This window comes from Hoplias malabaricus, chromosome 4 (assembly GCF_029633855.1).
Source record: "Hoplias malabaricus isolate fHopMal1 chromosome 4, fHopMal1.hap1, whole genome shotgun sequence".
NCBI lineage: Eukaryota > Metazoa > Chordata > Actinopteri > Characiformes > Erythrinidae > Hoplias > Hoplias malabaricus.
The window spans coordinates 35848073-35865124 of NC_089803.1; the positions used below are offsets into that span (position 1 = coordinate 35848073).

At 38.3% G+C, this 17052-nt stretch overlaps 1 protein-coding gene across 3 annotated transcripts in view; it reads left to right on the forward strand.

Moving 5' to 3' along the window:
* fbln1 (fibulin 1) overlaps positions 1-16642 on the forward strand; it is a 42096-nt gene extending 25454 nt beyond the window's left edge. The window contains exons 15-17 of one of the 3 annotated variants that reach the window (XM_066668521.1): positions 5351-5496; positions 5842-5967; positions 15892-16642. In XM_066668521.1, coding sequence (XP_066524618.1) covers positions 5351-5496; positions 5842-5967; positions 15892-16031 — 412 coding nt within the window. In that variant the 3' untranslated portion in view covers positions 16032-16642. Of the gene's footprint in view, positions 1-1044; positions 2182-5350; positions 5497-5841; positions 5980-15891 lie in introns of those variants that run through there. The other 2 variants (XM_066668520.1, XM_066668523.1) reach the window with 2 other exon arrangements.
* The last annotated feature ends 410 nt before the right edge of the window (positions 16643-17052 follow it).

A 17052-nucleotide genomic window follows, 5' to 3' on the forward strand; every position in this document is an offset into this window, starting at 1 on the left:
AAAGAGCTTCTCAGATTGTCTGAAAGACATTGAAATCAGTCCATGGTTCAGTTTATTTTCTAGAACAAAACTGACACCTGTGCGAAAAGGACCGTCCGGACTGTTATAAGCAAAAGATGCCAAAGCCATGTCATGGTATGGGGGTACTTTAGTGCCCATAGCAAGTGTGACTTTCATAGGTGAATATTTTTCTCTCCCAGCATTTTTTGGAGTGTGTTTCAGGCATCAAATCAAAATTTGTTTATGTTTACAAAACAAAATCAATCTCATTTTTACACTGCTGGTCGAACTCTTTCCCCGATTGGTCAGGTTCATGTGGTTTTTGTTTGAATTTTAAAAAAAGACATGGATGCTTACGTTGATTTTAGCCTTTCTATTGGTGTTTTTGAACATAAATATAACAAAACAACATATGTGTTCATTGTAGATATTTAAAAATGACATTACTCTTAGAATCGATTAAAAATTGTACATTATTATTTGATGTTTTACTGCTGATATACTGTTCTGCCGCGTCGGAAACAGTGTTTACGTCACAACTCGGGCAGTTCATGGTGCCTCCTGATGGGAAACTGGTTTTTCCGATAAAACCGACACCACTTGAATGCAGCATCAGAAACATTGGACGTCTATTCTTCATAGATTTGTCAGTTAAATAAAGGTTTCAAAGAAGTAATAAATCACAGATTTTGTTTTTATTGCGTCTTACCAAAAAAAAAAAAATCCAACAGAACATAATCATGTGATCTTACACAAAATCAATGTCAACTGAGAATATTAATACAGTATAAACATAGGTATTTAGCAAAAATAACTTCTCTTCCAACCTCAGTTTCTACAAAGGAACACATTTGTGGGTGGTGAATGAATGGGTCAATCAAAACCTTCGGCTTGGCACTAGAACTAGTCAGGAGACTGCAAGTCAGTGTGTATGCCAATCCCCTCCCCCATCCTTCACCGCATGTCAGTAACTGCATCACTCTAACTCTTCCCTTTCTCCTCTCTTTCTCCCCTTCCCTCCATCTCTGTGTCTCCCATTTGCAGTCGCTGTGAACGCTTGCCTTGCAATCAGAATAATGAGTGCCTGGCCTTGCCTGTGAGAATAACCTACTACCACCTCACTTTCCCCACCAACATCCCTGTACCCACCAACATCTTCCGCATGGGCCCTTCCAACACTGTGCCTGGAGACAACCTCCAAGTGGCCATAGTGGACGGGAATGAAGCTGGCTACTTTGGCACACAGAGCCAAGAGGGCGGAGGCGTGATGGTGGTCCAGAAGCCCATCACTGTGCCTCAGGACTTTGAGATCTCGCTGGAAATGAATCTCAGGCGCTATGGAACTGTCAGCAAATTCCTGTCCAAAATACGAGTCTTCGTAACACAAGAAGATCTGAGCAATGCAATCCTCGAATGAAATGAAAGGAAACTTTATTCTCATTTATAAATTCTGATATCTAGCAAGAGCTTTAGTATAACTTCCTTGTAAAAACAGCAAGTTTGAAATTGGCTAGTACAAGTTCACTAACTTAAGAAGGTTAGTATCCAGGCTGCATTAAAAGTATTAGTGAATTAAACACCACATAATCAGTTAATAGAACATTAACAGATTCTCATATATTAACTTACTATTAGACTTTCAGTTAAATTGAATTTTTTTTTAATACTGATTAGTTACTTGATTATCCTGATTAGTTAATTTAAAGAAATTCTCTTTACTGTGTGTGACCTACTGTTATACATGTTACATTCACTGGTAGATTTGTTGATAATCAGTAGCCTTTGAGCCATGTCACACTGGTAATTTGATTAAAACAGGTGAGTTTTGCAAATGTCTTGACACTGATACAATGTTGGCATAATTACAATGTTCATTACCTGCATTTAATTTCAGATTTTTATTTCTATGTTTCTTATAGGATTTCTGAGAACATTTAGTGCTTTCAATCTATTGTTGTCTGTGTTGTCCTGCTGCTTTATCATTCCCTTTTTGCAAATAAAATATATTTCTTCTAGACATTTTTGCCTTTAGCACTCATAAATACAGTAATTGAGCCATAGAAGTGTATCTTATTCTGTCTTTATGTAGTGTCAGAGAATCTAGTAGGTCTATTCAGTCCACTCTGATTGAAATTCTTTTCTTTAAATTCATAAAACAACAAAGTCAAATTATATTCCAATTCCTCCATATCAATAGAGAACTTGCTTTGACCAAAAGCTTCACCTAGAGATTCCAAGGCCGCTAGAATATAAAGGAATCCCAAGGAAGACTTTAAGACTGTGAAAAGGGAAACGTCACCATCAGTGTAATGTAGTGTCTATCCTTTAAACATTGCCTGTGTCCTGACTTGGAGCCACTAGGTGGAGCTTTTGGGAAAAACAAGTATTCCAGTGTGGTCTGTTTCTCTGGTGATACTGGAGTTAAGTCTTTGTCTGTAGTCAATTCTACTGGAAACCAGTTTAGATAAATAACTGTGAGATTCTATTCAAGTAAAATAAAATTGGACTGGTTAGAAATCTGCATTAAATAACTAAGCCTCAAGTTTTTCAGTAGAACATATAAGGTAGGAGAGTTGAAATCCAGAACAATAAGATGGACTGGACTGGTTTCTAACTGGACTGCAGTGAATAGCTTCAGCAATAATGATCGCACTCATCCAGGATAATGGAGCAGGAAAGGCCTGTCTGAAGTGATGGAGCACTTGAAAGACTTGTTGAGTGAAAAAGAGCTGAGGCTGAGTTCTGAGGACCATAAATCACATCAGCACTCAGGTTCACTGGGGTGTAGGGCCATCACACCACAGAGAGGTGCTCTTCTCACTGTCAGCCAGGGCCATGTCCTTAAAATGCAGTTTTTTAAAAAACATGGCTGTGCTCCCCTTTTTTTCCCCCGCTTACTTTCTGACAGTGAGTTATGGGCCTCTGGGTTCTGGACGGTGGTCTGCACCAATTTGTGGCGCAGCAGCATCACCACTGTGCACCAAGAATGAAGGCCCGCAGAGTTTGTGTTGGGGCTTTATCAACACGCTGACTATAAATAATAATTACCAGAGAGGGGAAGAAAAAAAAACAACTCCTGCTTGACCATAAGGACTCCTGTCCAAAAAAAAATTTTTTTTTTCTTCAAGAAGCAGAGATGGAGAATTTGTGTTGATGGCCCTGTGTGTTGTGAGCCATAATCAACCCCCAATGATTTTGACCTGCCTTTTGATTTCAACTTTTCATGTTACAGACATTGGCTTCAAAGTGGCAGTTTATGTCCTCGTGAATCCAGCTCAAGGTCCATTGTGACGTTTCTCTCTGTAGAAGCCGCTGGACTCTCCTGTGCGTGCCGTGCACGAGGCGCGCTATTATAAGTGAGGAGAACATCTTGTGGTTTTGGCTGGGCTCTAAGCAAAACGTGGACCCGCCCGCTAATTGCTAATTACAAGTCCATGCCCAGTGGTGGCTTGACTTTTCTGTCAGGGGCTTCTCCCCTCTCAGCATGAAAGAAGGCCCGTAACCCAATCCAGGCCTTGGGGTTTAGCTGCAGCTCCTTGCAGCTCGATGAAAGAAAGCAGTGATGGAAGGATAACTAATCACAGTGGCTCTGAGACATCACAGCCTCACACCAGTGGAACACTGAGCACGTTCCTTTGTCTGTTAAAAGCCAATGAACCACATGCTTTTACATATGTGCATGTTACAAACTATTTAATGGAAGATGATCCAAGGAAGGCCTGCACTAATCACATAGCTCATACAAACACACCGTTTCAGGATGGCATCAGCTCAGAAGATTGAGTGTCTGGAAGTATGCTGGTATCATGCCAGTTGTAGCTGAGTTGTCATTTACCAAAATCAAAATGTTTAGATGCTTCTATGGATTAATGGATAGTTTCTATTTAAAATTGCGTACTTCGTGTGATGTTTTTTAATTTTTTCCCCCAGGTTTTGCTGAATGTTCTCTGTAATTATTCATTGTCACTTTCTCATAAAAAAGGTACTGTACAGATGCATTATAATCACTAAAGATACAAAGTGTGCACAATAACATTCACCTTTAAAGGTACAACTGTGGTTTTAAATGCTGGTTTTGTTCCCTATAAATACTTTAAAGTCGCTCTCCCAGAAGGTTTTGTGAAGATTTGCCATCTTTTATTGTTGAACAGTGCAAAATAAAAGAACATAATAATTTTTTAAATAAAAAGGGGGTGCATGAAACCAGCAAAACCTTCCAATCTACAGTAGTTATAGAATATGTTACAGCTATGTTTCCTAACTAAAGGTACTGAATATATACCCCTGAGGGTACCACCAGTGACAGCTTTATGAGAGTGTCACCAATTCCACCATTCAGTGAGTCTCCCCCAGTCCAAAAGAAAATGCCAGCTGTCCAGTTCTATCACATCAGCTGACCGATGATGAATGTACTAGCTAGCATCATAAGCAGAAGACCATACTATCCACAAAAAGAGAGCTAGTTACATGGCTGGGGCATCACCAGGGATCACACTCAGAACATCTTGATGACATAGGGACAATGCTTAGCTGCTACACCACTTAAACTGAGCCCCAGGCCCAGCAATTTTAACACTGCACTCCAAACATATATAAAGCTTTAACTGTTCAGCCTCAATAGGAGGACCCCCTATTCCTCTGAGACATGCATTGATGGCCATTTTCTCTAACACTGTCCCAACTTTCTACTACCAGAGCTGCCTTGGATTATCCTGAGAAACAAACAAAGTCTTAAATAAGCCCATTACACAGGCCCTGCAAAGACAGGGGAGTTGTCTAGTCAAGCTCTCCAAGGATATAAAACTCCCTCTGCCCATAAATCCTACACATGAGATTATTGGATATGAACACTGGGACCGCTCCACAAAACCAAATATTTTCTTGAACAGGCTTTAGATCAGTGTCAGGGCTTCACCCTGACAGGCAAAATGCATCGAAACTATGAGTGGCTAACAGGAAACCTGACCACCAAAGTCTCTTTCCTGGTGTGATTTTTGGCCTCTTGTTTGATTCTATTCTGATTCCTACCCCCAAAACATGATTGTCTAACGTGCAAGTCCCATTTTAAGAATGCCCACTATTTGTGCAGATAATATTTATGTAGTGGACATTTCACTCGCCTGCTGGGCATAGGGTTCTGTGGTGAGTTGCACTGGAAGGCTCCCCGCTGTTTTGTGCCCCCAGTTTTAAAAGGATTTTTTTCATTCCGTCATCAGCTGCAATCAGGAATCGTGTTCTTATGTGTTGTTGCAGGAAACCAAGATTGATAACGACAGAATAAGTATCTGCACTAGATCAGTTTGGTCCTGTGCAGTGCATTGTGAAGGCCTACTTTTCCCTTTTCTTTCAGCACGGCACGGATTCATCCCTCTGATACCATCCGCTGTATAAAGTCCTGCCAGCCCAATGACATCTCCTGTGTGCTGGACCCTGTTCACTCAGTCTCACACACAGTCATCTCCCTGCCCACATTCAGAGACTTCACCAAACCAGAGGGTACAGTAAAAGTTTTACAAAATTATGATTCTGAATGGCTTAGGAAGCCATTGGCTTAGCAAGTTGAGCCAATAATTCTCATTGCTACTGGAGCAGCGTGAGCGAATCAGATTTAATCATCACCAGTAATTAATATTATATATCAGCCTTTGTTTTCATTGGATATTATCATCCTGGGCCTTGTTATAATCTCCTTTATCTTAAATGATATCATATTTTATCCCATATACAATCCAATGCTTTAAAAACTCTCATTTTGTATATCATATATAAACTATGGTATACAATACATCTATGCAATGGAACTCACTATAGTATGTCTTTTGTTCTTCTTTCTCTTAACAGAAATTGTTTTCCTGAGATCTGTTACACCAACTCATTATCCACATATTGGCTCCCCAGAAATCATCTATGACATTCAAGAGGGAAACATTCAGAACTCCTTCGACATCATTAAGCGTTCGGAGCATGGTATGATTGTGGGTGAGTGGCACTCTGGCATCTGGCTAACAATGCCTAGGCAATATAGACTGAATCCTGGGGCCCCAATCTGGAAACTGAATTTGTCTTGAGTGGTTTTCCGACCTAATTTTGCATTACGAAAGATTCTCCCGCCTTTAACAAACCAGTTGCATATGTGTCTCTGTGTGAGAGAGAAAGAAGACAAGACTGGAAAGCGACTGGAAAGCGACTGGAAAGCTTGGAAACTGCGTGTAGATGCTTATTCCACTTAGGTGTTTGTGACACCAGTCTTCCAGTGTTGGTTCAACTGATGATAGCCCTTAAGAGTCTCTTGCATCTTTTGTGGTCATCTCAGCATTTACACTGCCCTTCTGGAGGAAAGTTGTTCATGTTCTGTTCATCTTTTTAGATGAATGAGTCTTTTTTTGTTCACTCACTAAGTATAAGGACTTATTTTTTCTCTCTCTTGTGGCAGCACTGATTTTACATGACTCTGACTTGTGCTTGCTTTGTTTATCCAAGGATGTTTGGAAAGATCACAGAAAGGTTTTCACTGACCAAAGGTTATTGTTGTTATGTCTTCGTACAAGAGGAATTGGAAGGGCAAAGGATACTAAGCGTATTGAGGTGAATGTGGTTGAGGCTGACAAGAAAAACCCAGAGGACATAGACACTTGAGCTTTTAGTATATGAGTCACTGTTTGTTTCAGAATGTTGTCTAATTTCAGAGAGAACCCCTTATACATATGCATCTCTAAAGGAGGTATTGGCCATTGTATGAGTGCCTTTTTTTCGGCCACAAACAGGCACACTTATGACATCAGCATTTTTGAAAAAGCACTGTATTGCCCATAAACATGACACCACTGATTAAAATGTTTAGCATTTCTGAAAACCTACATTTTCAGTGACCTAAAATGCAAATTTGCATGTGGACAGGAGACCAGAATGCAGACAAAATCTTTTAAAGGAACATGGTAATTCACACAGTAGATGAATAAAGTAAAATGGCCGTTAAAGTGGTAGAGAAAGTGACTAGTATAAGTTGAGATGTCATGATATAATAATATTGTATGGTTTTCTTATAAATTGTTCAGTTGTTACTTACAAAACATTAAATACTGTACTATTAGCTCATCCGTGTAGTGCCAATTCTGGTCAAGACAAACATTACTATATTTGACAAAATAATTTTTAGAAAAACATCCCTACACCCATTAATATGTACATCTCATGCTCTCTGTAGATGTTTATTGCTTTGTACTTTTGTGTACTGAGCAGTGTGCTAACACTTGGACACGGAAATGAGCATGAATTATGCTTTTGGTATAGTCATCTCCGACCAGCGCCACACAAGGAATGCAGACGGCAGGCAGACATGGTTCGGTGGAATGCTAACATCATGTCATGAGACATATGTGTGTGTGTGTGTTTGTGTGTGTGCGCATGTGTGCACGCAAAAAAACTTGTTGATGATTCATGCAGTTGCTCATTGTTTCATATTGTTCCCTCTAGTCCTCAGTTGTGTCTGGCTTGGCACTCGAGCTGTAAAATGGGGTACCACATGAAAGCCTTTTTTAACATTACTTGCAAAGAACTTCTTGTTAGCTGAAGACGACTCTTCCAGAACAATTCCCCACATGCAAAGTCCCAGCGCTCAAGCAGAGTGAGCTGCGGCCCTTTGTCTCCACAAGGAGGAGAACCCTACAGTGGCCAAAGCAGTCAGACACTGCCCAGCTCTAAAACAACTGAGCAGTATCAGTCATGAGAAAGCATCTGGGACAAATTTGTAGGCTTGCACAGAATGTCTTCCATCCTGTATCTCTTGAGTATTTGAAGAGACTAAGGACTTAATCTCATTTATGAGTTGTGTCACTATAAAGACAATGCTTGCTCATACTCAGATGTGAATGGGCTGCCCGGATAATGTTGAAAAATCGTAGAACGCTTCCAAGATGTCAGACAAAGGGATGCATGAAATAATTTTCCATTGACAAGGCAATTACTCACTGCAATTCTTGCACAATATCATTAGAATTTTATTGCCTGAAATTTGTTTGTTAAACTAAGATGACTTTAGGTAATTAATATAAGCCGGTGTTCTGGAATAGTCACAGCACAGGACAGTAAAGTCCTGTGTCGGTCAGACAAACGTGATTCAAATTCAGATGGTCTAGATTTTTAGCAGATGAATTTACTTAGTCTAGATGACTGTGGTAACTGACTTCTTTAATTTTTTAATTTGTGCTTGAGCATCTGTGTATTGTACAACAGAGTTTTAGGGCCACGGCGTTAAAAAAAACAAACAAACAAAAAAAAAACAAGATTCCGAGAATAAAGTGAGAATTCTGAGAATATTCTCAGAATAATTCAGAGAAAAAATCTCGGAATAATTGAGGGTCTGTATAAAAGGTCTCTATAATTTCGAAAATATAATAAGAATATGTAGAGAAACAGTGTTTGGGTTATTATTTATTATAATATGTAGACAGACATGTGCACCATGAGTGAGTTGTGAAAGAAGCAGTCAGTGAAGTGAACAGAATTATTTATTAAACGCATCCACGACATGCCCCTGACTGTGAAGCATAAGGCTTTAGTTTTTTGTACGAGTCCAAGCCATAACGCGATGGAGCCTCGTGACCACGCCGGAGTTCCACTCGCTCTGGATCCATCATTTTTGTGATCATTAATTGTATCATGTGAAACTACATGCCATGGGTTCGTGCATTGATTCAGGGTTTATATACTAATCACACCATGGTCTTGATGTGGAAGAGAACTGAGGGTTTATTCCTGAAATCTATATCATAGCATGACTTCAGCAACACAGTGCATTCCACAGTTACACTGTGTGTCTGCTCCATTACACGCAGGGAATTATTCCGAGAATATTCTCAGAATTATTCTGAGATTTTTTATCTGAATTATTCTGAGATTTTTAGAATAGCTTTCCATGCTATTTTTTATGTTTAAATATTTTGTGTATGCACTATTCAGCAAATAAACAGTAAGTGTGCATTAAACTGTGACAAACTTGTTCTCAGTGCAGAGGTAATTTGATGTACACTTATATATGTAAATTTATCAGTATCAGTGGTTTGTCCAAATTATGGCAGAGATTCACTAACCATAAACAGCCTAGTTATTCTTTCTTCCTTTGAGAAACCTGTTATGTTTCAAGAAAAATACAAAACATAAGATAAGATGTAAAATAAAGTTATATTTGTACATTAAAAAATTAATGAAATATATTTTAACTGGAAACAAACATTACATTTTACTCATTTTACTTTCGGCAATTCAACCTCTGTGATGTCAATGCAGTTATCCATATGTAAATGAGTCAATTAACAGAAAAACAAAAAGAAATGCAAATGTAATTTACTGGAGGTTATTACACAATTGGACCTTCAGGAGTGTTCCCTGCGTTAATGTGAAAGACACTCCTATAGAAATTCATGTAGTGACAGTTGTTGGTCACAGATGGATGTAGCTGAGAGGTATTCTGCTGCTTTGTTTGTTTGGGTTGCCCTCACGCTGAGTAGCACACTGAGGGAGAGAGCGCATCAGTTTTCCTCACGCATCCATCACTGTCCATAGCCAGCTTTCTCATGGCCCTCACATCTGAGTGAAAACACTGGCAGCAGCAATGGTCAGAACAAACACATCACATTTCAGCCTGGCGGAGGTACCAGCCCTAGATGAGTCTGACTCAGGATTAAAAGACCATTACCAGACTAGTCACATTTAATATGGACAGTGCTTTAAAGTAGGTTTTTTAAGTAAACTCTGTAAAAGATTCTTTCTGAATACAGTTGGGTTTAAGGAATTAGAACATTTTAAAATAACAATAATAATAAAAAAAAAGTTATAAATTATAAAATTAAAAAATATAAAAAAAATTAAAGATTCTGTACTATTCCTAATTCACTATATAAATAAAAAATTGAAGGTAAGACATTTTATATTTGTAATATTTGTCATAAATACACCTCATCAGTGACAAAGAATGCAAGGACAGCCTAGTCCTCTAAGGCCTAAATGCTATATGTTGAACAGTAAATCTATAACAAGCCTTCATAAAAGTGCCCAGAGCTTGTAGGAAATGCTGGGAGTTGCTTTGCAATGCATAAAACGTACAAAGTACTATTTGGATGCATCATCTGTATATACTATGGAACCAATTTATCTGTCTACTTAATCTATGTTCAGTAGTGCCCCCTCTGATACTATGTTAGAAAATCCAGAGTTACTGTCTGTTGTATCAGGCCATCTTCCCTCAGACTAAGAGATGGCGCTCATATCACACTTTGGTGGCCTGCATGAAACTTTGGCTGGTTCCCACAGTGATGTAACCCCTGCAAAAATGCCGGCTAGAAGAAACAGTGATCTGTGGTGTTTTCCCTCACTAACATGAGGGGAATTTGCCAACCTCTGAAGGAACAATTGTTGGAGAAATTAAAGCAGTGGCATCTTTGCTTGACAGATTCTCAGATTGACTACATGTCAACCTGCATTTAGCTTATTTAGCTTAGAAAAGCCAAGATAAAAAAAAAATTGATAAAAACTCCTGACCGCATTAAACATCTGGTAGGGATATGCACCTGTGGTCTGAACTGACTCCAAATAATGAAATAATTTGCTATGATTCAATTGGCATAGTAGTGGAAAGTGAATGAAGAGACGGTTTGTCTGTGTTCAGGTATGTGTCACTGGCAGTAGCTACTGTCCTTCACACACACCAGAGGAATTTTAGCCAAGCGTGTTAGACATTTGAGTTTGTGGGTGGTGCTTGTGTGTGCTTGTGTGTGTGTAGTAAGGGTATTTCCTCCCTTCTGCTGCTTACCTATAGTTTCTTAGCATGGAATACCCAAAATATGGTAACATATAAAACATGACAGTAAAAGTAATTTAAATGATACAGATGAATGGTATAATACGCATGTTTTACAAATCTCCCATTTATATGATGGGACAGCATGTGACATGTTAATCAAAACATAAAGCAATGCAAACAGAAAACACCCCCAAAATATATATATATATTATATACTATATATTCATTCCAAATTATCCACATTATAAAACTGTTGCATCATTTTTCATTTTTACATCACTGATATGAGGAAATATCTGGTTTCATGTTGTGATCAAGACGAACAAACATTCATAGCAAAACTTCATAGCACGCTGATGAACACTGAACACCCTGATTTCTGCATGTGCAGTGGAGTTAGTCATTATGATTCATTGCTAATTGAGCTTGAGACACCAAACCACGCTTCTGGCATTTTAGAATGAACAGGCAAAAGATATGTCCCTTTTACAGTTGCTGAGTGGTATTTGTGTAAAGCAGCCACACTGCTCCTAGTCCAGCTAGCCAGGCCTTCTGTACCCTACTGTGGTGTCCCACTGGGGGTAAGCTTACTGGGCTTCCAATTGTAGATTGAGCCATGGTATTTGTCGTTTGGGCTTTTTCCAACACCCTTTAGTGGATAACACATTGGCTAGCATATCATTATCCAATACAGTGGTCAGGCGACTCATACTTCACATTTGTCCGTAGTGTTAAACCTTCTCATTACAGATGCTGTCACACATTTCTTCCCTTAGCTGCTGTAACCATAAAACCAAAAATTGTACTGTTTACTTGTAAGCCTTCAATACTGAAGCGTGTATAGACATTGAAAATAACAAACGCTTCCTGGCATTCACCTAATTCTATCTGTGGCAAGTATTTTATACTACAACCAGGCATTGTTTTAAAAACTGCTCTATGGTATCATGGGCTAAGTAGGACAATATAGGTAGGCCTTTGTGGAGACAGACCTCAAGAAAAATGAGTAATATGAACCATGATGCAAGTAAACTGTCATTAAAACTATATTTACATTTAGAATAGTAACTAATAGTAGGGTGACCAGACGTCCCGGATATGTCCTCTTTTTTAGACATAAAAAAATGTCTGGGCGGAATTTCACAAACGTCCGGGATTTAGTTTTTCTAGGGCTTATATAAAATTTTGAGAAGTGTTTCGTTCACAAACTAGCCCCCCCCCACCCCCCCCCCCACTCCATTTGGTTTGCTTGAGTGAGAAGGGGGCATGGTGAAGTAGCCTAAAATCCCCCCCGCCCCAGGAGACATGTCCTCTTTTTCACCATCTCAGATCTGGTCACCCTAGCTAATAGACAAAAAGACATTAAACTACTGTGTTAAAACTCACCAAGCAGCCAAATTTGTCACATGAGCAGTATCTCCATATGGTCTGACTATATGGGGAGGTAAATAATTAGTTGAGAGGAAGTAATGGCATAGACTTTGAATTCCATATACATAACCATTAAATGATTAGCATGACCATTCGAGCATGAAGAGACACTCATCCCAGGCAAATCAACTATTCACTAAACTGGCTGTATCTGCGTTCAAGAAGGATTGATGTTACTGTCGCACAGCAGGGGAGACCCTCTTGAGCACGGGCTTTTCTGCCAGCATTAAAGGGTCATTTCAAAACATTAAACATGTAGTTTACGGTTTCAAGTTCACAGTTTGACCTTTTTATGAGGTCTGATTTGGTCAGAGGAAAAATCCTTAGAGGTTTCGAGGTTTGTTTTTGTCCCTCTATGGCCACCCTTTCATCCCTCTGATCCCTGACCGTTCTGTGGTTTTGAAAGCCTACACTGATGTGGTCCAACTAAGCTTTAAGCTCATCTGTCACATTTAGCTTAAGCTTAAGGTCACTCTGTGACCAACCACCATAACTACAACTTTCTATTTCCATAAAAGTGCAATTTGAATAGTAATCAAATGTTGGATGTATTGTTCTATATCCCTTTACAGCACTGTTCAATCAGATAACTGCACAGATATAATTTTATGACTGAATATAACTAATCATGAAGGTGCTTGTATGCTAAAATCAGAACAGACACAGCAATCCATACTGTTGTTTCTGAAGTTATGAGCATAAGCCCGTTAATATTATTGTTACATGCAGAGAAGCAAATTAAAACTCGCCTTTAAATAATATCATCATATTTATATGAAGTGTGTCCATTTTTTTTTTTTACCAATATTTAAGTTTGTCTGTAAGCCAGTGGTCGCCAACCAGTTGATCATAATAAACAAATCAATATCCAAGGCCATGGAAGACGATCGTTAAAGCATATGGCTGCTTCAGTTATTCCATTTACATTACAGCTTTCTGTATCGGTTAGTGGTTCGATAGCTAGTTAAGCAGGGACATATAAAGCTGCAGTCAAACAAGGCATGTGTCCGTGAATACTGACACTTGAATTCATGTCCCTGACCAGTACTGCTGCTCTGCACTGTTTCTGCTCTGTCTAGGCCAACATGGCAGCAGTTTTTAGAGTTGTGGTATTATACAAATATTTAATGCAGATTACAATATACAACAGAAGTGAGAGTCACACTCTATACTGGTGTTCTATCAAGATGTGCTTGTCGAAATGTGCTACCATATTATTAGTAAAGCCGACTAAATAAAACAGTAGGTAGGATAATTATATAGGCTAAAATAAGTAGCACACACTATATCCCTGTATGAGGGGGAAGATAAGGTAATTGCAGTGATAAATAGTTTTATATGTTTTTTTTTACATTTGTCAACATTTACTATTTTGGAACACTGAAGGAAATACAGTAAACTAAGATTGTGTAATGCACCAAAGGAAAACAGATTCACCACGAAAAGCATGAAAAAATTGTGGGTCTGAGCATGTGCAGAGTTGCTAGGTAGTATAGGTATCGATATATTACAACTTATCAGAACGACTGTTTATAAAGCACTTGCAGTCAGTGTGCAGCCTCAGGCACTGAGTTCATATCCCACAATTCATTTTGTTATTTGAGGCTATGGGGACATATATAGATTTGGTTTTAAGTAGCCTAAGCGTTTATGCTGTTAGGTTGTTAGATTTAAAAAGGTGATCTTACATGTAAAAAGTTGGTGACCACTGCTGTAAGCTGTCACTAAGCTGGTGATACAATTATCTCTCTGTACAACCTTCTCTAGTTTTCTCTAAAAGTAGGTATTTACATATTTTTTCTATGTTTTAGTTAGCCACTCAATTAACTACTTTCCTTGATGCAAACCAACCAACAAGCTAGTATGTTCGTTAAGATGTGAAATATAAATGTGCTAAATAAAAGATTTCAAAAGTACAATTTTTTCATCCTCAGTATCCCAAAACTGTTCTTAATTCAAACCTTATAATTTTCTGTCCATAGTTATAGCTGTGGAGCAAAAATGGCTATTATGGCCTCAAAATAACATTTGAAAGTTTGTGCTATTGTCTTAGCAAATGATGCAGTGCTTCAAGACTATAACGGGAAGAATGTTCACGAAGTAGAGGATTCTAATTCCAGAGATCTTGATTTTTGTCAAGCGTGTCTAGCGCCCAGTAAGAGCAGTGTGCTCATTCACAGCTCAGTAAAGATGGAGAATTGACGATGACAACAGGGGGGGAATGCCTGCCTGAGTGCATGGTGTGACTGCAACAGATGGGCCTCATTTACCCAGCTTTTCCACACACATCAGAGCTGAGAAGATCTGCCTTCCAGTATGCTAATATGCTACCTACTTTCTAACTAGCCTACTCTCTTTCAGTTGTTTGTAGTAATTTAGTAGATTATGTACTGTGTAATAATGTTACAGCTATAGTAGTTTCCATTACTTTATATATTTTTCCTTTACAATAAGAATTTTTGTTCAGAACAGAAAGAATGGGATGGAGAGTGAAAGAGAGAGAGAGAGAGAGAGAGAGGGAGTGAGAGAGGAGCAAGAAAAAAAGTGGAGTGCTCAGTGTAGAGTGATGAAGTCTGTGCAACAGGACAGAGGTATATAGTGTCACCAGTCGTCCACAAAAAAGAGAAGTTGCTGACAGCCTGGATAAACAGTGCATTTTCTCCTCCTTACAATCGCATGTTCACTTTAAAAAGATTTTTCCGACACATTCTTGGCTCATTGGCTCATCCTCAGAATGGGTGTGTTCTCTTCTTTCCATGATGGAGGGTGTCTGGTGTCCTCAAGGAGCAGAGGTCTTTGCCGTTGTTTCAGTAATAATGTACTTAAGGCTCTCTTACATCATATATTTTTGATGAAAGTCATTCTACTTAAATTCTTATCAGCTTCATGAGCCCTTACATCACAGCTGCAATATAACTGTTCATTATGATGCAGTCGTGAACTCAAGCTGAACTATACGTTCTTTGTTGTTCCTGTATGAAGAGGAAATATATTGTAAATTCTAAATTATAACTAGTGCATTGGCTGATGTCATATTAAATCCTTGTTACTCCATCTTTTATACACTGTCAAAACATTTCATGATGAATCACCATAGAAATAGTCCAAAATCCCTTATCTTACTTATTTGTTATCTCGATATCTTTTACAGTAAAATCTAGTTAATAAACATACATTCAAGTCAATATAAAGTGGAAAGTAGAACATATTTTCCTTCATTACTGTCAGTGAAATAAGGGAATTGGGAGGCTGTCTGAGCTAGCTGAGCAGTCTCGCCTGATAATAAAACAATAATTTAAGGAAATGGAGAGAGAGAGGTAAAATATGGTATGACGGGTTAATATTGTTTGTAATATAATAATATAAATATAATAATAAAAAAACAGAAACTTATGTAAATATAGGCAGAAGTCAGTACACTGAAGAAAAAAAAAGGAAAATAAAAAGGTTTTGCTTTATTAATGTATGAAAATGTGTTCTTAAGGTGAGCAGGTACCTGCACCAACAAGTTTGAAAAGCCCCCTTTTTTATTTAAGCATTTATAAAGTTACCAGTTCACAAAGGCTTTGCTGTGAAACAACATATAATAATAATATATTTACAATGTTTGTTAGTTTGAATCTCCTTTCCTTGCTTTGACCATGTGATTGTGCTCTATTCAGGTGTTGTCAGACAGGTGAAGCCTCTGGTTGGCCCAGTGAGCACAGTGTTGAAGCTGGCGATGAATTATGTCACCAATGGAGTCATCTCTCATCGGAACATCATCAACGTCCACATCTTTGTTTCTGAGTTCTGGTTTTAAATAAACCACACCATCAGTTCTAATTTTAGGTGTCCATGTCTAAAGCTTTAACTCATGTAATCTCCTTGTTTGTATGCCATTACATCTACAAATTCATCACTGGCTGCAGATTTCTGTGAGTATTCTTGCTTGTGAATCTGTAAATGGATACCTAAAATATATAAATAAATCACTTCACCACAAGCAATTTATCACAACAAAAATATGAATACAGGTCAGAAATGAAGATTGCATGCACACATGTTTCATCCTGACATAGAAACCACCATGCTTTAATCTTCTTAGGTGAGAAGCCACCTTTTTGCTGCTCTGTTGCTTTTCATAGTATGAACAAAAAGCACATGTCCTGATTTTTATTTTTTTTAAATATGAATATATTTTTAGAATTTTGTATTGCATGTCTTTGCTGCATTTGCCTTTGGGTATAAAAGTGAAGGCACTGAGAGTTGATTGAGAGTTTATATTTCTGGAAAGAGGATCCGAGACAACCATTGTATGAACAAGTAGTGGATCAAGCATTCACTGATTGTACTCTTTTGTACACAGTAATTATTCATTTTAATATGTTTGTATGAAACACAAAGTGTGTAATTAAATACTTTATTTCCAAGCTGTAGGAGTCAAACTTTGCCTTTCTGTAAGCTACTGCCACGACATGCTAAAACAAACCGAATCCAAATGGGTCTATAGCATTAGTTTCCCTGGTAGAAATGAGTAATTCAATTATTTTGCATGCTTATGATTTGACCATAATTAGGTTGGGTTGTTTCAAGTCATTAGTAAATCAACCTTTCCATGTAACTTGGCTTGGTTGCCTTCACAAATAAAAGTCTTTTTTTTCTTTCTTTCTTTCATTGGTCAATTTAAGCCATACAGTAGTGCCAGGATAAGTTCATCAGCTCCTGTTGTATATAAACTCATGGCATAATTCATATTATGAAGCAGGGTATTTTTTGAGCTGGAAAATGCATACAGCACAGAAGGGTCAGAAAGCTTATGGGTGACCACATCCTTTCCAGCA